Source organism: Nansenia antarctica, assembly GCF_963989245.1.
Source record: "Nansenia antarctica genome assembly, chromosome: 1".
In the NCBI taxonomy this organism is placed as follows: domain Eukaryota; kingdom Metazoa; phylum Chordata; class Actinopteri; order Argentiniformes; family Microstomatidae; genus Nansenia; species Nansenia antarctica.
In genome coordinates this window covers 29,019,219-29,042,516 of record NC_137674.1, presented here as the reverse complement: position 1 = coordinate 29,042,516, position 23,298 = coordinate 29,019,219, and the positions used below count along the sequence as shown (strand labels likewise).

General features: G+C 46.9%; 1 protein-coding gene across 1 annotated transcript in view; it reads right to left on the bottom strand.

Moving 5' to 3' along the window:
* stac (SH3 and cysteine rich domain) overlaps positions 1-23,298 on the bottom strand; it is a gene marked incomplete at both ends in the record, with an annotated part of 47,160 nt that overhangs the window by 8,864 nt on the left and 14,998 nt on the right. The window contains 5 exons of the mRNA XM_080548335.1: positions 8,108-8,178; positions 10,420-10,501; positions 12,475-12,581; positions 13,161-13,242; positions 18,820-18,953. Coding sequence (XP_080404461.1) covers positions 8,108-8,178; positions 10,420-10,501; positions 12,475-12,581; positions 13,161-13,242; positions 18,820-18,953 — 476 coding nt within the window. The remainder of the gene's footprint in view (positions 1-8,107; positions 8,179-10,419; positions 10,502-12,474; positions 12,582-13,160; positions 13,243-18,819; positions 18,954-23,298) is intronic.

Here is a 23,298-nt window from a genome sequence, read left to right as displayed (position 1 = left end):
CCCCCGATCCCCCCGTTAAAACAAGATGGATGTGATGGACCTGCCGAGGCGGCCATAACAACTGCCACCACAGGGTCCGTCTCTGCGCCCCGCAGCGCCTACGCTACACACCACACACCACCTCTCCACAGGCCGCACTTATTCACGGTGGCACAAATGCAGGGGGAGGAGGCTGGTGGAGGTAGAAATCGGAGGACGGGCTCATTGTAAATCATAGAACAACGGACAACGGAATCAGGCACGATATTAAACACGTTTCACATTATTGATGAGCCCGTCCAGTGTCTTGCCCAAGGACACCTTGACACGTGGCAAACCGGGGATCGAACCGCCGACCTTGCGATCATTAGACGCCGGCTCTACCTCCTGAGCCACAGCCGGCCCCTAAAAAATATTGCAATGCAATGGATTCGGTGAGTTACATTTTTCTGAATAAAAGTCTGAACATTTGGTCGGTTGCCAACTCCCCTTTCACCAGCTGCCGTCACAAATGCTAATTGAAAAAAGAAAGGAGGACAAGAACAAAAAGAAGGCTACAGAGGCCACCGTGGATGAGAGAATGAGTGAGAGAATGGGGAAGTAGAAGTATCTAGATGTAGTGTTGTTATGGGGAGCAGCGGGGACCGCAGAAACCAGAAGGTGGATTTGATGACTTCATAACGGCTTAAGACAACGCCAGAACGTTCTGTGCATGGTGAGAACAGGTGTTTGTGGACGAGACGCCGGAGCAGGAGATGAGTTCTAAATGAGAGGAGACAGACAGAGAGCAGAGAGTGCTTTCTGTGCCTCTCTCCTCCCAGACAGGAGGTACTTCACCGCAGGCAATCTCCCCCTGCAGCAGCATTGGCCCTCTCATTCCTCTGTTCATTACCCCGCAGAGCAGACGCTGTGTCTGGCTGCCTGTCTGTCTGTCTGTCTGGCTGCCTGTCTGTCTGTCTGTCTGTCTGTCTGTCTGTCTGTCTGGCTGCCTGTCTGCCTGTCTGCCTGCCTGTCTGTCTGTCTGTCTGTCTGTCTGGTTGGCTGCCTGTCTGTCTGTCTGTCTGTCTGTCCATCTGGCTGGCTGACTGCCTGTCTGTCTGTCTGGTTGGCTGCCTGTCTGTCTGTCTGTCCATCTGGCTGGCTGACTGGCTGGCTAGCTGGCTGTCTGACTGTTTGTCTGTCCATCTCTCTGGCTGGCTGTCTGTCCGTCTCTCTGGCTATCTGTCTGTCTGCCTGTGTGTGTGTCTGTCTGTCTGTCTGTCTGCCTGTTTGGCTGTCTGGCTGTCTGGCTGCCTGCCTGTCTGTCTGTCTTTCTATCCGTCTCTCTGTCTGTCTGGCTGTCCACCTCTCTGACTTGCTGGCTGGCTGCCTGTGTGTGTGTCTGTCTGTCTGCCTGTCTGCTTGGCTGTCTGCCTGTCTGGCTGTCTGTCTGCCTGCCTGTCTGGCTGCCTGTCTGTCTGTCTGTCTGTCTGTCTGTCTGTCTGTCTGTCTGGCTGCCTGTCTGTCTGTCTGTCTGGCTGCCTGTCTGTCTGTCTGTCTGTCTGTCCATCTGGCTGGCTGACTGCCTGTCTGTCTGTCTGGTTGGCTGCCTGTCTGTCTGTCTGTCCATGTGGCTGGCTGCCTGGCTGGCTAGCTGGCTGTCTGGCTGTTTGTCTGTCCATCTCTCTGGCTGTCTGTCTGTCCGTCTCTCTGGCTATCTGTCTGTCTGCCTGTGTGTGTGTCTGTCTGTCTGTCTGTCTGTCTGTCTGCCTGTTTGGCTGTCTGGCTGGCTGGCTGGCTGTCTGTGTGTGTGTCTGTCTGTCTGTCTGTCCACCTCTCTGGCTGGCTGGCTGGCTGTCTGTGTGTGTGTCTGTCTGTCTGCCTGTCTGTCTGCCTATCTGCTTGGCTGTCTGCCTGTCTGGCTGCTTGTCTGCCTGGCTATCTGTCTGTCTGGCTGGCTGGCTGCCTGTCTGTCTGTATGTCTGTCTGGCTGGCTGCCTGTCTGTCTGTGTCTGTCTGTCTGTCTTTCTGGCTGGCTGCATACAGACAGACAGACAGACAGACAGACTCTCCCCAGCTGTGCTGCCTAAGCTCTGCCAGATAAGAGTGGAATAAACTTTACATGTTTCAGCTAGCTGGAGCGGGAGATTGTTTTTCTGTGTGTGTGTGTGTGTGTGTGTGTGTGTGCGTGTGTGTGTGTGCGTGCGTACGTGCATGCGTGCGCATGTGTGTTTGTTTGTATACCATTGTGTTTATCAACATGTGTTTGTGGTATTTTCCAAAGTTGATCAGAGATAAACATAATGAAACAATGATGAACGTAGGGGGTTGGGAAACAAGCAGAAAGACCCCATTTAATACCGCAGCTCTAATACGATATTAGCACTGTGCCGTTCTGCTACCTCAGAGGGTAACGTACGAAAAACAATATCTGTCTGCAGTCTGCTCATCAAATATTCAATATTACACCATAGGGGGGCAATAGGGATAGCGATATTTATTTTGCCAATTTCTTTGCTGAGACAGATGAATTTTGCAGTGTGTGACGGCTGCAGCGCGACAGAAAAGAACATATCTCAGAGACCAGAGCCTGGGATAGGAACACAAACACGGGGGTCAGAGAGGGTCAGATCTGTGTGTGCCAGCATCCGAGGCAGCAGGATTATCATTGCTTATTAAGATGGAGAAGCTTCCCTCCTCGGTTCCCTCCAACTCCTGGGAAAGTCAGCTTGGATGGAGTCTGGCCAAGCTGGAGAGGTCAGTTAGACCAGGGTCTGGGTCAGCTGGAGCAGATAGACCAGGGTCTGGGTCAGCTGGAGCAGATAGACCAGGCCCTGGGTCAGCTGGAGCAGATAGACCAGGGTCTGGGTCAGCTGGAGCAGTCAGTTAGACCAGATCCTGGATCAGTTCTCAGGTAGGGACAGACACAGAGGTAGCTAGCCTAGCCTGGGGTTAACCTTAGGCCAGCACTATGAGTAGCCCAGAGATGGTATGAGAGGGAAGGTGGTTGTTGGAGAGATATATCTGAGGCACCTTCAGTATGTTGTTCTTTCAAACAAACCCTCAAAACCTTTTAATCTTTTAAACTATTTTTACTGTTGTCTTTACAGATTACACTCTTGTTTAACTTTTTAATTTGAATTTTTCTTACAAGCGCTATACAAAATAAATGCATTGTTATTATTATAAATTAAAATATTCTACGTTAAAATGATTAAAATGACATTTGACATCAACATCAACATTAGCGCACACAGGCTAGCACTCGGTCGGTCCTAAGCTTAGAATTCGATGACGTCACAGTGAAGCTCGGAACAAGGGAATTCCAGGGGCGACAGACAGACATAGCCCTGGGCTAGAACCAGTGGCGGCTGGCCGATAGAGGGCGCTGGGGCGCCGCCCCCACCTTCACTTCCTAGTTCCCCACCTTCACTTCCTAGTTGCGATTTGTAAAAAAAATTTTTTTTAAATAAACATTGTTTATTCACAAAATGCGGCTGATATTCTGTCGGCGCCTATCAGCATTCATTAAAAATCCTCCAATACAATAAACATTTTATCTGTGTGTGTGTGTAAAATTCACTGTTAAAATACATAGGGGGAGGAGTCGGGTCGAATGCAAGTCTATAGCAGGCCAAATACTTTTCGCTTACACGTGAGCTGTAGCAGCGCTCCAATTGGCTGTGTCTATTTCTCGGCCGGGGCGCAAAAAGTTGCGTCCTGAATATCCGGTTGTATTGCAGGCAATGCATTATGCTGAGGACTTCCGACTTCCGGTTTTCCGGACTTCCGGGCTTCCGGAGTATTTTAAATGAACATTCGTAATGTCTGTCTCTGATGTTCATGGTCAATTAAATCAGCCTATTTTGTGCAACTAATAATGTTCCCGCTAATGGGTTAACCGAGCAGCCTCGCACCTAACGTGCAAGCACCTAGCTTCGAACTATTCATAGCAATATGCGCGGGGCAAAAATAATCTATTGCCTCTAAAATCACCACGAACAGAACGGCGGAGGTACGGGTAAGCAGGGATCATGTTGGTGTCCTCAAAGGTAAGAGCTGTTTTTCTTTAACTCAACTGATAGCATTACCTTGCTGTTGTTGTTTACCGAATGCTCCATCTGACTGTCACACTGTGATTGTACTTGTGTAAACAGTAACACAGACGGGGTGAATTTCATGAATGAAAGTGAAAGTTTTGATTGATTGAATTGAAAACCTTTATTGTCCCCAATGGGGAAATTTTGTTGTCAAACAGCTCAGTTAGGGCAGACAGAAAACATTCAATAAAATACATAAAACAGTGCAGGCTCAATAAGTAAAAAGTTCCAAGTTCCAAAGTTCCAGCTCCAGGTCTCCCCCACCCTGCAGGGCCTGGTTGTAGAGTCGGAGTGCAGCTGGAACAAAGGACTGTCCAAATCTTTTTGTACTTTGACGGGGGAGAACAAATCTGTGGCTGAACTTGCTCCTCATCCCCGCCAGCTCGCAGTACATCGGGTGGGAGGGATTGGCTAGCATGGCCGCCAGTTTTTTCCCCATCCTCTGTTCTGCCACCACCTCTAGGGCTGTCCAGCCCGGTCCCCACCACAGAGCTGGCCTTCTTCACCAGTTTGTTTAGCTTCGCAGCATCCCTGGCACAGATGTTTCCACCCCAGCAGGCCAGGGCGAAGAACAGAACGCTGGCAACCACCGACTGATAAAACATTCGCAGCAGCTTGTTGCAGACACCGTACACAAAACGCCGTTACGTATCCTCACATATGTTTAAGTGGGTATTGCGTGGGTAAAGTGAAATTACGTCGTGCACGCGCGAAAGAGGACCCCCCCGCCACTAATGTGAAAAATCCTGGAGGAAACACTGCTGTGCCCCACCCAAAAAAATTTGCACCAGCCGCCACTGGATAGAACTACAGATGATGTAGTGTCAGAAGGCCTGGAGCGTCATTCACAAACAACAGGGCCAGAGGGAGAATGAGATCGAGGCTTGGCGCCCCACCGCGCCCCACCGCTTCACAGCACAATAACTCTGCATTTTCCATCTCCAGATCACAAGTTATTATGATTTGTCATGGACAGCCTACGGGGTCTGGTGTCTGTTGCCAGCGGGGCCAGCTCATTGCCTGTGAGCAGGGTCATAAAAGAGAAGGGACCCGTGACAAAGGATCTGTTTATGAGGCAGGCGCCTCAAAAAAGCCCTTATTTGTGACCTCATAAAGCAACGTTAGACTTGAAGGAATCTCTTATTTATTGGGTTGTACTTGTTCCACTGGTGTGTGACCGAAACAGACCGGCCGACGGAATACTATAGAAAACACTGCTGACTTTCAGTCACTCTCTCTACCTCTCTCACTTCCTCATAACAATCAGTCATCCAAGTGTGGTTGATATATATTCTACAGCCCTACTACGCCAAAGGGCAGTGACTGCAGACATCTATCTACTGAAAATAACAGAGACAAAAAAGCTGTGAAACGGGTTTCAATTGTCCAACCAGCCATGGTAGTCTACAACTGTCTAACTATGTGGTCACAATCCTGGAGCTGCCAGTCTCTTGTTTCTCTCAGCTTCATCATCTCAAGCAGTTAGGCTTTGGAGGGAAGTATATATGTTAAGGGGTCTCTAAATAAACATGTGATGTAAGAATCGTAGGCCTGCAAGGAGGCCTGCACCTTACATATTGCAGGCCTGCATCGGAGGCCTGCAATAATATGTAAGATGTTTAGTTAGACGGCATTATAGGTGCAACACCCCAACGCCTCTGTGTGAAACCCAAACATTGCCCTCACTGCTGTGTATGTACTGTTACGGTCTCCTCCCTCCACTGCTGTCTTGTTCTGATTGTGTTGCAGGATGGCAGTGGGGAGAGGAGGCCTGATTGGCTGATGTAGCACACCTGTGCCTATTTAGGTTGTGCGTTGGGGATCACTCTCTCTCTCTCTCTCCATACAGGATATCCTTTTTTTGACTCTTCTGTTAGTGGCAACCTTTTGTTCCTTTGTTTCACCCTTACAACATTCCACATACAGATCACTCACCCACACCCTACACAACTGATAAAACTGACTATCACATCCCATTTCTAAATTACTTATTTTGTTTTAGTTATTAATAAAATAATCATTTACCTTTACCCTCGACTTGTCTCCCTATTTTGTCACTTTCTCTGAGCCGGGTTAGTGACAGTACTGTAAGAGTTACAGAGTGTAGGGTGATAAGAGTGTTGGGTGTATGGTTGTAGGGTGTATAGTGTGTATAGTGTGGAGTGTATAGTGTTGAGTGTATAGTGTGGAGTGTATAGTGTGGAATGTATAGTGTGGAGTGTATAGTGTGGAGTGTATAGTGTGGAGTGTATAGTGTGGAGTGTATAGTGTGGAGTGTATAGTGAATGAATGAATGAATGAATGAATGAATGAATGGTCTTTATTGTCATTGCTATAGTACAGGTACCAAACAACAAAATTTAGGAGGGGTGGCTCCCCTGGTGCTAGGAAAGAAGAAAAAAAACAAAAAAAAACACAAGAAGGGAAGGAGCTGGTTTACATAAATAAAGGCTATGTAGTGTGGAGTGTATAGTGTATAGTATACAGTGTGGAGTGTATAGTTGTGGAGTGTATAGTGTGGAGTGTATAGCTGTGGGTGTATAGTGTGGAGTGTATAGTTGTGAGTGTATAGTGTGTAGTGTATAGTGTGGAGTGTATAGTGTGGAGTGTATAGTGTGTAGTGTATAGTGTGGGTGTATAGTGTGGAGTGTATAGTTGTGGGTGTATAGTGTGGGTGTATAGTTGTGGGTGTATAGTGTGGAGTGTATAGTGTGGACTGTATAGTGTGGAGTGTATAGTTGTGAGTGTATAGTGTGGAGTGTATAGTGTGGAGTGTATAGTTGTGTGTTGTATAGTGTGGGGTGTATAGTTGTGTGTTGTATAGTGTGGAGTGTATAGTTGTGTGTTGTATAGTGTGGGTGTATAGTGTGGAGTGTATAGTGTGGAGTGTATAGTTGTGGGTGTATAGTTGTGGGTGTATAGTGTGGAGTGTATAGTGTGGAGTGTATAGCTGTGGAGTGTATAGTTGTGGGTGTATAGTGTGGAGTGTATAGTGTGGAGTGTATAGTGTTGAGTGTATAGTGTGGAGTGTATAGTGTGGAGTGTATAGTGTGGAGTGTATAGTGTGGAGTGTATAGTGTGGAGTGTATAGTGTGGGGTGTATAGTGTGGAGTGTATAGTGTGGAGTGTATAGTGGGGAGTGTATAGTGTGGAGTGTATAGTGTGGAGTGTATAGCTGTGGAGTGTATAGTGTGGAGTGTATAGTGTGGAGTGTATAGCTGTGGAGTGTATAGTGTGGAGTGTATAGTGTGGAGTGTATAGTGTGGAGTGTATAGTGTGGAGTGTATAGTGTGGAGTGTATAGTGTGGAGTGTATAGTGTGGAGTGTATAGCTGTGGAGTGTATAGTGTGGAGTGTATAGTGTGGAGTGTATAGTGTGGAGTGTATAGTGTGGAGTGTATAGTGTGGAGTGTATAGCTGTGGAGTGTATAGTGTTGAGTGTATAGTGTGGAGTGTATAGTGTGGAGTGTATAGTGTGGAGTGTATAGTGTAGAGTGTATAGTGGGGAGTGTATAGTGTGGAGTGTATAGCTGTGGAGTGTATAGTGTGGAGTGTATAGTGTGGAGTGTATAGTGTGGAGTGTATAGTGTGGAGTGTATAGTGTGGAGTGTATAGTGTGGAGTGTATAGTGTGGAGTGTATAGTGTGGAGTGTATAGTGTGGGGTGTATAGTTGTGGGTGTATAGTGTGGAGTGTATAGTTGTGGGTGTATAGTGTGGAGTGTATAGTGTGGAGTGTATAGTGTGGAGTGTATAGTGTGGAGTGTATAGTGTGGGGTGTATAGTTGTGGGTGTATAGTGTGGAGTGTATAGTTGTGGGTGTATAGTGTGGAGTGTATAGTTGTGGGTGTATAGTGTGGAGTGTATAGTGTGGAGTGTATAGTGTGGAGTGTATAGTGTGGAGTGTATAGTGTGGAGTGTATAGTGTGGAGTGTATAGTGTGTAGTGTATAGTGTGGGGTGTATAGTGTGGAGTGTATAGTGTGGAGTGTATAGTGTGGAGTGTATAGTGTGGAGTGTATAGTGTGGAGTGTATGGTTTTGGGGGTCTTACCGGGGACTCCTCTCCTCTCCTCTCTGGTACATGGTAAGGCTCTTCTGTCCCATTCTCAAGATCTGTGAACACTGAGAAAGAAAAACAAAAACATCTCATAAACCCGCCCCAAAGTCAACAACATAACTTACAGTACATGCTCATAGACAAACAGTCAAACAATCGATGGCTTACGCTCCTCCGCCAATCAATACAGAGAATGGAAAAGTTAGGTTTGAATTCATCTCAGCCGTTCAGCTGTGGGATTTATTAATCTGCCAAGTGTCCTCACATGAACCCAGAGCAGCATTGATCTGGCGAGCCTGTTGTACAGAAGCTTATTCCTAAATAAATACATATTTCAAGAAGCCACAGGGTAGAGGGTTGGGATTTGGAAACTTCTCATAAGTATGCCCTCGCAAGAAATACAAATAGCTACAGTACATAGCTTGCAGAAATGGCAAGAAACTTGGTCAACACGTGGGATAAGGACAGAGTCAGCATGAGGGCTTTGTTCCGTATTTGTTGTGCGTCAGACGATATTCTCTTCCAAGGGTATTGGCCAGCCAGCCTTGTACGCAGCTGCTTCAAATGGCATTTTTAAATTGTGCTACTTGAAATTCTTTGTTTGTTTTTGCTTTCGTTGTTCAGGATGAACGTAAGAGCATGAGCAAGGTCAATGCGCCTTCGTCCGATGAGAGCTTTGAGATCTGGCTGTGTGTGGATCGCCCCGGAAAGATCCGGAAACCACTTACATTCATAGAAAACTAGCATAACACAAATAGACCCCGTTTCAAACAAATAAGACTTTATGGATTTGTTACTGTAATGCAGCGAATTGGGTAAATTGGGTAAATGCACCTCACTGCATTTCAATCTGCAGAGAGAGTCTCAGTTGGGTGCTCTGGTGCTGCTGGTGTTTTAACGTTTTGATTGAGAACGTCTTTGTTGACAAAATGTGTTTGTTTTTCTTGATTGTTTTTATTATGTTGCAAAGGTGTATGTGTATTATGTATGGTTGTAAACTGTGTGTGTGCTGAGATCCCTTGTAAATAAGAACTTGGTCTCAATGGGACTTCCTGCTAAAATAAAGGTTATGTATGGCATCATAGCTCCCTGTCGTTGGGAATTAAACTCACTAACTGCCAAAGAATTCCAGAACACTCATCACCTGGAGTGCCAAGTGTTCTATGTGGTGTTTACCTAGCAACAATACTTTGATTGGCTGCAAAATGAAGCATCATCACTTATGCATTTTTGGTGAACGAAGTCACCCTCGGCACTCTAGAACATTGACGATTTGGGCGACTTATTCACCCTCAGCACTAAAGTGAGTTAGGACCCTAAAAAAAACATTTAAAACTTCTCCGCCTTTTAGATTAGTAATCTAAAAATGTATTAGACCCCTATACTTTCTTTTACTTATCTTTTGTTTCTTTTTATTATTACTACATGATTCTTTCAGTTTGTAAAGCATCTTTGAGTGTCTAGAAAAGCGCTATATAAGTCCAATGTATTATTATTATTATTATTATTATTATTATTATTAAAAGTAGCCAGTCACGTTTCGACCCAAACTATACTGTGCTTTTGATTTCCCTTTCACGCTGTCTTCAACCACAACGATAGTGGATGAGTACCAAGTCCAGTTCAGCTTAGCTCAGCTCAGCTCAGTTGGGCTCTGAAGTAAAAGGACTGCACTTATATAGTGCCTTATTCCAAAACGCTTTACAATGGCCTCTCAGACATTCACACACGAATGGCGGCAAGCTACCATGCAAGGTGCCGGCCTGCTCATTGGGAGCAGTTCAGTGTCTTGCCCAAGGACACCTCGACACATGGCCAGTCAGGGATCAAACCGCCGAACTGCTGGCATTGCAATCATTAGACGCCGGCTCTACAGACAGTTCTACTGATGACAGCCTCCCTTCAGATCTACTGATGACAGCCTCCCTTCAGTTCTACTGGTGACAGCCTCCCTTCAGATCTACTGATGACAGCCTCCCTTCAGATCTACTGATGACAGCCTCCCTTCAGTTCTACTGGTGACAGCCTCCCTTCAGTTCTACTGATGACAGCCTCCCCTCAGTTCTACTGATGACAGCCTCCCTTCAGTTCTACTGATGACAGCCTCCCCTCAGTTCTACTGATGACAGCCTCCCTTCAGTTCTACTGATGACAGCCTCCCCTCAGTTCTACCGATGACAGCCTCCCTTCAGTAGTCTACTGATGACAGCCTCCCTTCAGTTCTACTGATGACAGCCTCCCTTCAGTTCTACTGATGACAGCCTCCCCTCAGTTGACACGGTGGTGTGTGTGTGTCCTGTACTCACCGTCATCGCTGTGTTTCCTGGTGAGTTCATGTTGACTGCTGTGGGCCACCGTCTCCTCTGGAACCTGGGCCAAGTCACTGGCCTGGAACCACAGCAAGCAGAGGGACAGAATTATAATAATAGTCGGAAATACGTTCACACTTATACACTTTCTACACACAGTATCTTCCATAAACAAGCTCTAACAAGTGTGCAGTAGACATGTATGAATGATGGAACTCCTTAACGTGAATTGTTAATAATTCTTCAATATGACAGAAAAGTCAACAGACTGTGTAGTGTTTGTTTGATTCATTGTCGGTCTTGCTTCTTACAGTTTGTGCGTTTGTTTTGAAGCCAGTCCACGGATTTGAGGCAGGCTGAAAAGTTACTGGAGTTACTGGTAGTGTTTATTTGGTTCATTTCCAAGGATTTGACAGTGTTATGTGAAGACCATAATTGGCCAAAATGTGCGGTCTGATGTGCGCACTCCACTTTCCATCCTGTTATGATTTTTTAATGATAACAACCCATCACTTTAGCCACACCATCACCAGATGAAATCGGCGTCAGCTCAAAACTCCTGAACAATCTCTATGGACGCACAATTAATATAATTCATAAAACGTCATGTTTTGTCAAAATCACGGTGTCAGAGAAGAAGCGTGTGACATACGAATGGACCGAACTTTTTGCCACACGAACGGAGACCGATCCCATAGTCCTAAGAAATATCACAAGCATTTCCACGCTTCATATAGCATGAACAGTACAAAGCATCTTTGCGGAGCGCTTTGATTCAAGGCACCAACATTTAGAAAAGACACAAAACCACGCACGCAGTCGCTAATCATTATCATAACGCTCGCGGCGATAAATACACGCTCTGTTTGAGGCCACGGCGGTTGAGCACCTCTCGATAACCGCTGCACCGGACAGAAGACGGCTGGGAAGACAGAGAAGTACTTAGCTCTTAGATAAAGACCAAAGATTCAAGCCGCAGATACCGTTTATACTTGAGACGTGAACAGATAAGACACAGAGAACAGTGTCCCTCTTTACTTCACAGAAAGAGTGTCTTATGTTTGAAGGGCTTTAATCTGAGCGTTCATGACCTGCTGGCTCTCCTGAAGTGTTCTGTGTATTTCATATTCGCTGTATTCTTTGTTCTTGTATTCTGTGTGAGGTTCATACAGAGTGTATGAGGCCTCTAGAGTGTGTAGAGGTTTTGTAATCCGAGTCTTTTTCACTTCTCCAGATAACACTGGACTGAACTATTTACAATCCTCTCGTTATCTCTTTGCCTGGACTTCCTTTATTGGTAGTGTTTACGCCGCAGTGGCGTTATCTAAGTAGACCATCGCCGTAGAGACGGGGTTTGTAGGACTAAACGACCACAATGCTTATAGTCTGTAGTCGTTGATTTTGTTTAATCTTTACTACGTCTCTGTGGACACTAATTGCACGAATAAATCATGACTGTAGCCTCACTGAGAGAGAGAACACACTTTAAATGGTTTAGTACTTTGAGTGGGTCTCCACTCCGACCTGTCCTACTGTTTCGGTCTGTATTATGTGTTCACAATGTATTCACCTGACCCACGCTCTCGGGCCGAGGCCTGCAGGTTCACATGAGTTATCGAACCTTTGGATCAATGTAGCTGAGGTAACTGCTGCACCACTGAGTGTGAGCAGAGAGACAGACAGCTTGAATACAGAGAGAGACAGACAGCCTGATCAGAGAGACAGACAGCCTGATCAGAGAGACAGACAGCTTCAGCACAGAGACAGCCTGAGCACAGAGAGACAGACAGCCTGATCAGAGAGACAGACAGCCTCAGCACAGAGACAGCCTGGGCACAGAGAGACAGACAGCCTGATCAGAGAGACAGACAGCCTCAGCACAGAGACAGCCTGGGCACAGAGAGACAGACAGCCTGATCAGAGAGACAGACAGGCTGATCAGAGAGACAGGCAGCCTGATCACAGAGAGAGACAGACAGCCTCAGCACAGAGAAAGACAGACAGCATGAGCAGTGAAGACAGACAGCTTGAGTGATGCTCCGTGGTTCTTACAGAGTTTCTGTGGGGCGACTCAGAACCGCTGGCCCGCTTGTTCCTCTGGGCCAGGGACGTCCCGAACCGGAGAGCTTCGTACACAGGGTCCACTTTACTACCACACGCTGGGGGGAGGGGGGGAGAACCAGGACACGTCAGTCACAACGACCACAGCAACACTGCTGCTTATAAAGTATACTTGTGTACTAGCAGCACAGTAATTACTGTAGTAATAACATGGTATTAACATCAGTATTAACACGGTATGGACATCTGTAATAACATCTGCATTAACATGGTATTAACATCTGTAATAACATGCTATTAACATCTGTCATAACATGGTATTAACATCTGTAATAACATGCTATTAACATCTGTCATAACATGGTATTAACATCTGTAATAACATGCTATTAACATCTGTCATAACATGGTATTAACATCTCGTTACATTGAAATGTAGAGATTCCTTTTTTAATCGCATTTCTGAATGGAGCTCAGTGATTTTTTTGTTATGGACTTTTGTTCAACCCAATTACGATGCAATTATATATAAAATATTTATTTTATTGTTTAAAACAAACAAACAATGCAATTACTGAAAAAAACAATAACCGTAATCTGCTACAGTAGGTAGGTGTGTGTGTGTGTGTGTGTCAGCGTCAGTGTGAGGAGCTGAAGGGAAAGGGATTGTTGCTCACCGATGGGCATGACCTCTTTGATGCAGCCAAACTGTTCCTGAATCAGCAGCGGAGAACTGTTGTACCGCCTAAACCCCTTGGGCTGTAAAGGGGGGAGAGAGGAAAGAAAAGAGGAGAGGAAAGAGAAGAGGGGGAAGGGGAGGGGGAGGAGAGGAGGACAGTGAGAGAGTTAGAGTGAAGAGGATCAATACACACAGACTGCACACCACCTGAACCACACCACTACTTCTCCCTGTTAGTTAGTCTACAGTACTATAGTACACTGTACAGGGGAGGCAGGTGGAGGTAGAAATCGGAGGGCGGGCTCATTGTAAGGCATGGAACCGAATGAATCAAACACACGTGTCCATTCCAATGAGCCCGTCCTCCGATTTCTACCTCCACCAGCCTCCCCTGGTACTGTACACTAGATCGAGGGAGTGTCAGGCTGCTTCTGCAATCAGCAATCAGCAAAACCCAACTTGGTTTAAGCAGAGGCAGACTAAATCAAAAGAAATCAAAGCAAAGTTTATTTTTTAATTGCTCAACCATGAGACGTTACGCAACGTAGAGATTGAAACACTTAATGAGGGATGGAGTCTGGCGGAGATTACTCCACAACATCAATCTGGTTTATTTAAGTTGCCGGGTGCAGTACAGTACATTGACCGAGGCTGACTTGACAAAGTTTGTTCCAGACAGACTTCAGAGCCTTTAAGCGGATAGTCCCCGATTTTCTCTGTCCTCTCCTCACTCCCAGTTCAAACAGGGACAGACTACAAGGCCTTTATCATTTATTTATCAATGACGTTTCTGTATTTACTGTCTTCCTTCAAATCAATATTTTCCCATCAGAGATAGGTCCCTCTTACATCTAGAAAAATAACTGGAGGCCTAGAAACTGTCTCGGTGGTGGTGGTAAAAGTCGATGCAATCCTGGGGTTTGTATAGTATAGCAGAAGAGGTAGACATCGGAGGAATTGCATTTCATTCCATACATGACAAGGAGCCCCGTCCTCCGATTTCGACCTCCTCTAGCCTCCATATCTATACAGTATAAGACATGGAGTTGGAATATTTAATTACCAAGTGAATATTGATCACTAATCTTAACAAAACAAGAACAAATTCACCTCAGTATCATTTTCAGTATAAAAAAAACAAACAAGAACGATATTTTTCACAATGTGTTCCAATTGACCAAGAACATCATCTTGTGTGTTGATTTCATTTTGATGCGTGGGGGGGGGGGGGGGGGGTCACAATACATGATTGATCGGCACTTCAATTAGCCCGGTTCAATTATTCCCAGCGTTTGTTTCCATTCAGCATCGTCAACCCAGCGTTCTCCCCCGTTCTTCCCAATCTGCATCCGTAATCTACCCTGATTATTTCTCTGTTCGCTGCAACGATCATCCTCGTGATGATCAGGAGCTAAAATAAGCAACCCTCGAGTTGCGTAAGAGCCTTCTCAAGAGGCGCACGTCCGAGGCAGAGGCCAGCCCATTAACCTGGAGGTTAAAAGAGATCCATTTGTTGTTGCGGGGGGGTGTTCCATCTGGTCAGTGTGTGTGACCACCGCTGAAACTCGTCCGCAAAAACAACATAGCGGTTTGGAATCAGCATGACGGATGACTGCTCTGTGGGGTTCTCTGAGGCCCATGGCCAATACTGCCCACGGAGGGCTGTGTGGAAAGTATGGAAACGAAAGAAAAAAAAAAGCAATATAAAAGCAAATAAGGCTATATCGTTTCACTGATATTTTCCAGCCCTTAGGTCTGCAATAAATCACATGTTGCCTAAAATACCCACAGAGTGAAAGTTGCGATGTCTGAAATACCCAGAGAAGCGGTTCATTTGTTGTGTGTGTGCAGCTGTTTTATTGACAATGAAAACCTGTCCGTTTGGTGTGACTGGGCTCATATTCTGATCTAATGACATAGCAGAGAGACAGGCCATTTCTCACGTCATTGTTTCACCGTCTGGTCATATTTTATTGTGAGATATGGATTCAACTTGAACTTGAATCGAAAAAACATCAGATCAATAACTACATATTTGGTTTCAATCTCATTAAGTTCTCTTAACTGACTCTGTTTATTCCCTCTGACCCATCTGCTTCTCTGGCCAAGAGAAATAAGCAAGGTTGTGGAAATACGACCGGCCAAGTTTAGAAGAACCTTAATTTAGAGCAGTCCTCCGCTGGGAATACTTCTCTTTTCATGGTCCACCCTTTAACCTCGTTTTCCACTCCTGAAGGCTGATAGCACCTCCCCTGGGTTCATCCTCAAGCCAGATTACGGAGAAAGAGAGAGAGAGAGAGAGAGTGCGGGGGGGGGGGGGGGGGGGAGAAAAACAAGAAGAAGACGAAGAAGAAGAGGGAGGGGAAGGAGAACACTTGTATTCCCGTGTGGTCGCGTGTGGTCTCACGGTTCAGGGCTCTCTCTGTTTTTCCGAGTGGGACGTGTGAATGACTGAGCAGCTCTGCGCGGGCCTGACTGCCAGGTCCCCAGAGCACGCTGGAAGACAGCGAAATGACGGACACATCTTGGAACAGTCCACGACCACTTCACCCACCCACCCCCGCCGCCTCCCCCATCATCTTAAACACCCCACCCACCCCTAAAACAACAACTCCGCAATACCAAACCCAATGAGTCTGATTAAAAATGCAGGCCCACAAAAATACTGATTCAAAATGCAGGCCCACAGTACTCACACTGGGACGGTTGTGGATGAATCAGACCATATATAAATAACTCCCCGATTGAGACATGCTGGATGTAAATCATGCAAAGCACTGCTATGATCACCGCGACTTCTGACCCAGGCTGCTATTGGCTAAAAAAGCAGGAAGTGTCTGGTGAATGAGATTACTGTCTGATCGCCATGACGATCTTCTAACAGCAGTGAGGCAGCCACACAGTAGCACAACTCTAATAACCAATAACGCAATTAAAAGAAGCAATTAAAAGAAGCAATTAAAAGAAGTAATTAAAAGGAGTAATTAAAAGAAGCAATTAAAAGGAGCAATTAAAAGAATCCCATAGGACAAACATATTGACCTTGAATACAGTAAATGCTTTATGCGGGGTGATACCATACGTGTTGCGTATTCTGAGCCACGATGGAGCGGATCACATTTCAGATCCGTTACCCAGTGGCGAGGGACTTCGCTGATGACGATAATGAAACCCTTTTGGGTTAGATGTAGAACCCTTTTGGGTTAGATGTAGAACCCTTTTGGGTTAGATGCACAAGCCTTTTGCGTTAGATGTAGACCTCACTTCACAGAGTTCAAGTTCTAAATGGAACCCCAAATGGTTCAACATGGAACCCAAAAGGGTTCCTCTACGGGGGGTAAATGAAGAACCCTTTTAGGAAGAAAAAAATCTAAGTGTGAATGGGCCAGTTTCACAGACAAGACTTAAGGCTCACAGCCGCAGAGGACGACCCCCTGCTGGCAGGAAAGCTGAACACCTTCTACGCCCGGTTCGACGAGGGGCGAACGGAGGTAACCACAACACAAACACCACTCTCTCCAGCTCTCAGCAGCCTCACCCTCACAGAGCACGAGGTGAGACGCGTACTGAAGGCGGTGGACCCCAGGAAAGCCTCGGGGCCGGATGGCGTCCTGGGACGGGTGCTGAGAGACTGCGCCGACCAGCTGGCCGGGGTTTTCACCAACATCTTTAACCAGTCCCTGTCCCAGGCCACCGTCCCACCCTGCCTGAAAACCTCAACTATCATCCCAGTCCCGAAGAAAAGCACGGTGAGCTGCCTAAACGACTACCGCCCGGTGGCACTCACACCAATCATCATGAAGTGCTTCGAGAAACTAGTCCGGGCCCACATACTCACACGCCTCCCGCCCAACCTGGATCCATACCAGTTCACCTACAGAGCCCACAGGTCCACAGAGGACGCCATAGCGACGACTCTCCACGCCACTCTATCCCACCTGGAGAGGGGAAACAGCTACGCGAGACTGCTCTTCGTGGACTTCAGCTCCGCCTTCAACACCATCCTTCCAGACAGGCTAGTGACCAAACTACTAGACCTGGGTCTATCACACTCTATATGTGCGTGGATCAAGGACTTCCTGACCGACCGCCCCCAGAGGGTGCGGGTGGGCCCCCACACCTCCACAGCCCTCAGCCTCAGCACTGGGTCACCCCAGGGCTGCGTGCTAAGCCCCATCCTCTACAACCTCTACACCCACGACTTCACCCCCGTCCACCCCAGCAACTACATCGTAAAGTTTGCAGACGACACCACCGTGGTGGGATGTATCTCGGGGGGGGAAGAGGCGGCGTACAGGGATGAGGTAGAGCAACTGAGCAAGCTGTGCAAGGTTAACAACCTGCTGCTAAACAAGTCAAAGACCCAGGAATTCATCGTAGACTTCAGGAGGAAAAAGTCCGAGATCCAGCCCCTGCTCATCGACGGAGAGAGCGTGGAGAGAGTCTCAACCCTCCGATTCCTGGGACACAACATGCGGGATGACCTGGCCTGGAAGGACAACACTAAAGGCACCATCAAGAGGGCACAACAGCGGCTATACACCCTGAGATGCCTCAGGAAACAACACAACAAGCAGGAGATACTGGTGGCCTTCTACCACGGCGCAGTGGAGAGCATCCTCACCTTCGGCATCTCCAACTGGTTCCACAGCTGCACAACAGCGGAGAGAAACGAGCTACAGAGAGTCGTGAGAACAGCACAGAAGATCACCGGCGCCCCCCTCCCCTCTCTGGAGGAGCTGTACAACACACGCTGTCTCAGGAGGGCCTCCAAGATCTCCAAGGACCCGACCCACCCTGGGCACGTACACTTTGTCAAGCTGCCCTCGAACAGGAGGTACAGGACCCCGGCCGCTAAGACAAACAGACTGAAGGACTGCTTCTACCACAGGGCCGTCAAGGCCCTGAACACAGAAAAGGCCTAAGTTCTGGGCCCAGGACAGTCCGGACGGATTGTATGGCAGCTAGTGCTGAGGCACAAACATGTACATTTTCAAGCCTGCAAACTGTGACACTTTAAAATAATGTGAAAAAATACTTTTTGTGCAATATGACAACCCTAGTTGACTATCTGTGCAGTATAGTACAGTGGATTGTGTACATAGCCTTTATTGATGTAAACCAGCTCCTTACCTTCTTGTGATTTTATGCATCTATGCTTTTTCTAAAATGTGTTTTCTTTTTCCTTTCCTAACACCAGGGGAGCCACCCCTCCTAAATTTCGTTGTTTGGTACCTGTACTGTAGCAATGACAAATAAAGTCCATTCCATTCCATTCCATTCCATTCCATTCCATTCCATAAGCCTTGTCCTGGACTAAATGTGACAGCAGCTGGTGAAATCGGGAACAAGTCACCAACCGTCAGACCGTTCATACTTTTATTCTGAAAAATGTAAATTAATTTCAGCATCGTTGAAAATCAATGATACACTCACTAATCAAGCCAAAACATTGCAATGGAATGGATTCGGTGAGTAATCCCCGCCTACTACCTAGTTAGTGTAGAGTTTTGATTGGTTGGTGACTGGTTTCACCAGCTGCTGTCACAAATCACACTGTCAATGGAAAAAATCTCCATTGAAGATGGTTTTCAGTCTAGGATTAGTCTTGTCTGTGAAACGTTGTCAGTGAAGACAGCCAATCAGAGGTCTCTTACCAGCTTGCCCTGACAGCGCTGTGTTCCCACATTGTTTTCACACTTGTGGTGGATGCTCATCTTACAGGCTTTGCAGCGGAGGCCGTGTTTGGCTGTGTTGCCAGCCAGGAACACCACGTGTTTGGCTGTCGTACCTGTCAATCAAAAACACATAGCAGGAGGTCAGCAAGGCGGGAAAACAAGAAGTCTCTCAAGTCTTGTTTATTTATCATTACATTGAATACAAATACACAATGTGCTGACAAAATGCATGAGGCAGAGCGGCACTACAACATCAATCATCATCAACAACAGAACGTAATGAGGATAGAGGATAGGAATATAAACAGTAAAAACGATAATAAAACAGTACAAATAATCAAATAGAATACACAGGATTATTATAGCAGCAGGAGAGGGAGTAAAGTCAGTCAGGCAAATCAGCAGGAGGGGGGAGGAGGGGGGAGACAGAAGTAAAGATTTGAGGCCCATCTGAGGTGTTGGAATCATAGGAGGAAACTTCGCAAGGCTATCTCTCTCTCTCTCTGAGGTAGATGTTCTCTCTCCCTCTCCCTCTCTCTCTCCCTCTCTCTCTCTCTCTCTCTGAGGTAGATGTTCTCTCTCTCTCTTCCTCTCTCTCTCTCTCTCTCTCTGAGGTAGATGTTCTCTCTCTCTCCCTCTCTCTCTCTCTAAGGTAGATGTTCTCCCTCTCTCTCTCTCTCTCTCTCTCTCTCTCTCTCTCTCTCTCTCTCTCTCTCTCTCTCTCAGCAAGACACATCCGTCACAGAGCTAACCCAGCCTCCAACCCCTCGTCTCGAGACGTACTGAGACGTCTCAGGATGTCTTAATACTCTGACGTACGACGCCCTGAGACATTGAGTTATCTGAAGATGTTGTTCCAAGTTGTCTTGGTATAACGGGTCTCCAGACATCTTAAGGCCTGGTGGTGACTGGCTGAGTGTGTCTCTCCCCACGGCGGAGGTCTAATAGTGATGAAGCGTGAGGCTTGATAACCTACAGCACTTTAGATTATTGATGTTGCTCTCACGGCAGACTGAAGGGCGCTACTGAACGCACGGCCGTGGAACTTCACATCACAGTTGATTAAAGATTCCTTCGGTGAACGAAAAACGGAAGCTGATGGAAAAACCCGAGGCCAACTTTGTACGGACTAGCGGCGCTACGGCACTGTAGCATCGCACACGCGGACAGAGGAGCGTTGGACCGTATCTCCTGCCTGCAAAGACCCTTTTCAATGTTTTCGTTGTAACTACGGTAACCAAACAGGCCATAGTCTTCAGTCCACGTACTGTTGTTGTCGGACCACCTTCGGACCACCTTCACCAACAGAGGAGAGTTGAGATGAAGTCAGATTAATAACAATAATAACAATAATACAGGTGTAATCACAGTCGCCAGCTGAGAGCACCAGGTCACTCCCCACTAGCCTAGCTGTCAGTCTCAGCCCCACCGGAGGAGCCCGCGGACCGGAGCTGTCTAGAGTCCAATCCCTGTCTGTCTGAGAGGTAATTACACCAAGCATCAGCCAAGAAGGGACAGGACTGACCTCCCTCAACCCACCATCGAACGCCCACCATCTAATCACCCACTCCCCCCCCCCCCCCCCCCCCCCCCTGAAAAAAACAAAAACTATAACTGCAGATTAGATTGGACCTAACTTAATCCACTTCTCTCCTCCTCAGTGTCTAAACTCTAAAGTCAGTGCGTGACGGCTTCCTCCCTTTCACCTTCAAAATCTTCCTTGTCTGCCATGAAGAAGTCCGACGCTACAGCAAATCCCCCGAATGCTAATTGTGTGTGTGTGTGTGTGTGTGTGTGTGTGTGTGTGCATGCGCACGCGTGCGTGTATATATAATTCCTGCATTGATATATGACTCACAGACATTTCAGTAAATGAAGATTAATCTGGCTTAATTGCATTCGGAAGTTATGCAACACAGTGAGTACTTGAATCTCAGGGAGAGAGAGAGACAGACAGAGAGAGAGATAGAGAGAGAAAGAGAGAGAGAGAGAGAAAGAAAGAAAGAGAGGGAGAGAGAGGGAGAGAGAGAAAGAGAGAGAGAGAGAAAGAAAGAGAGAGGTAGAGAGAGAGAAAAAGAGAGAGAGAGAGAGAAAGAGAAAGAGAGAACGGGAGAGAGAGAGGGAGAGAGGGGGAGGTGGGTGGATAAGTGGGCGGGGAGGGGGTGTATAGGACAGGGGGGAGGTGGGTAGGAGGGGAGCCTATAGTGTTGATAACAGAGCAGAACCATCTTTCTGATTGACTGCCAGATCCTAGCGACCGGTGCAGACTGCGGAGTGTGGAGTGGTCAATAACACCACAACTGTCAATAATGTCTGGGGGGTATTCCATCAATGTTGCAAAAGGAAAATCCAGGCTTATTTTGATAAATCTCACCTGGATTTTCCTTTACGCAACATTCATGGAATTACCCCCCTGGCCTCAGGACCCGATGACTGGCCACTCTTGACCTTTAACCCTTAGACGTCAACAAGGTTCTGATTAATGTCCTTAGTGGTCAATTAAAGCAGTGTGGTTTATTCTAGGGTTTACTACTAGGTCCTAGGTCATTACGGTATCGATTCAATGTTGGCTATGTCTCTCTGCTGTTTTCATGTAGCGTGTGGTTTCCCTGACGAACTTCCCTGCGGTGACTGATCACACTACATGCCCTGACTCCCAAGCCCCATCTCTTATTGAATGTCTATATGTTGAACCTGTTTTGTATTGAACCTGTTTTGTATTGGTACAACTCAGCTGACCTGCCGGAACTCCAACTGGCACTTTATGATGTAACAACACCATGTAAAAATGCTGCTAAAACAAACTACAGGCTACTTAATGTGGTATTCATCAGAGCCTACTCAGCTGTGAGGGACAGGCTGGAGTCCTCCACTGTGGTGACGCACGGGTTGTCATTAGTTCTCGTCTGGCCAAACTACAGGCTTCAGGCTCTTTATAGATTAATCAAAGAGCACGTGCTGAGAGTCCAGACTCTATCTCTCTCTTTCAGAGTGAGTAAGTGAGCACATACTAAAACCCCATCCTGTGGTTTAGACCCTGTGCTGGGCCTTAGACTCTGTGTGCGTGTGAATGTGATACAAAGGCCTGTATGTATGTGCGTGACTGCGTTCGTAAATACGCTCTGAGAACGCCGGAGCCCACATTGGGTTCAATGTCAAACGGACCTAGTAATTCGATTGGTGCTGATCAGATTTCCTGAGCGAATTTACGAACGCAACCCGTGTTGACTTAAGCGTATTGACACCAATACACTTAAGTGATCATAATCAAAGAATACCATGACTACAAAGTTCTGTCCGGAGACAAAACATTTTGTTTGCCTGCCTGCCTGTCTGTCTGCCTGTCTGTCTGTCTGCCTGTCTGTCTGTCTGCCTGTCTGTCTGCCTGTCTGCCTGCCTGTCTGTCTGTCTGTCTGTCTGTCTGCCTGCCTGCCTGTCTGCCTGTCTGCCTGCCTGCCTGTCTGCCTGCCTGCCTGTCTGCCTGCCTGTCTGCCTGCCTGTCTGCCTGCCTGCCTGCCTGCCTGTCTGTCTGTCTGTCTGTCTGCCTGCCTGCCCCTCTGTCTCTGTCTCTGTCTCTGTCTCTGTCTCTGTCTCTGTCTCTGTCTCTGTCTCTGTCTCTGTCTCTGTCTCTGTCTCTTTTTTGGCCATTTTGGACTGCAAGCTGCTATACTTGGGCAGTTTTTCACACTGTCTCCATTTCGGGGATGATGGGGAAAGTGAAGAATGAACACTAGTTAGACGTTGGGACAAAGTTTGACAGCCGGATATCGACATCCGTGTCAGCGACACAGTGCTGGGCGCTTGTTGAGGTGTCTCCGGTGACGGTCCACTTGAACAGCGTGTTCATGACGAACACAGGAACGTGAGTCAGGACAGAGAGGTGATACCGGGGCAGGACGTTGTCACTGGCGACCAGAGGGACCTTGGCCTGCAGCAGAGAGCAGACATGAGATACCGGACCACACTCGCTCACGTGTGGCGAGGACAGCACCTGCCTCGGCGTGACTGATGAGACCATCTCTGACCCCTTACCGCAAGCAGAACATTACCCAGACTTATATTAATAATTCAACCTTTAAATGTCGATAACGTCATGTGGGTGTTGGCAGCAGGAGACTAGCCATGCATTACATAAATGACTAATCGAATCAGAGCAGATATGGATTTTTCTTTTTTTAAGAAAATTTCAATCAAATAATTTTGTGAAACTGTTTCCAGTACTTACGGTGACTTCTTTCTTTACTTGAATTGAATTCCTCACACACACACACACACACGCACACACATTTGACACCCCCTCTACAGTACATCAGTGGAGACTGTCGGAGGTAGATATCGGAGGATGGGCTCATTGTAAAATGTAATGCATGGAATATAGGAATGGTATTTGTATATTTACATTCTATTTCTACCTCCAACAGCCTGCCCTGTTGTAGGCCTGTGTCCTAGCATGTTATG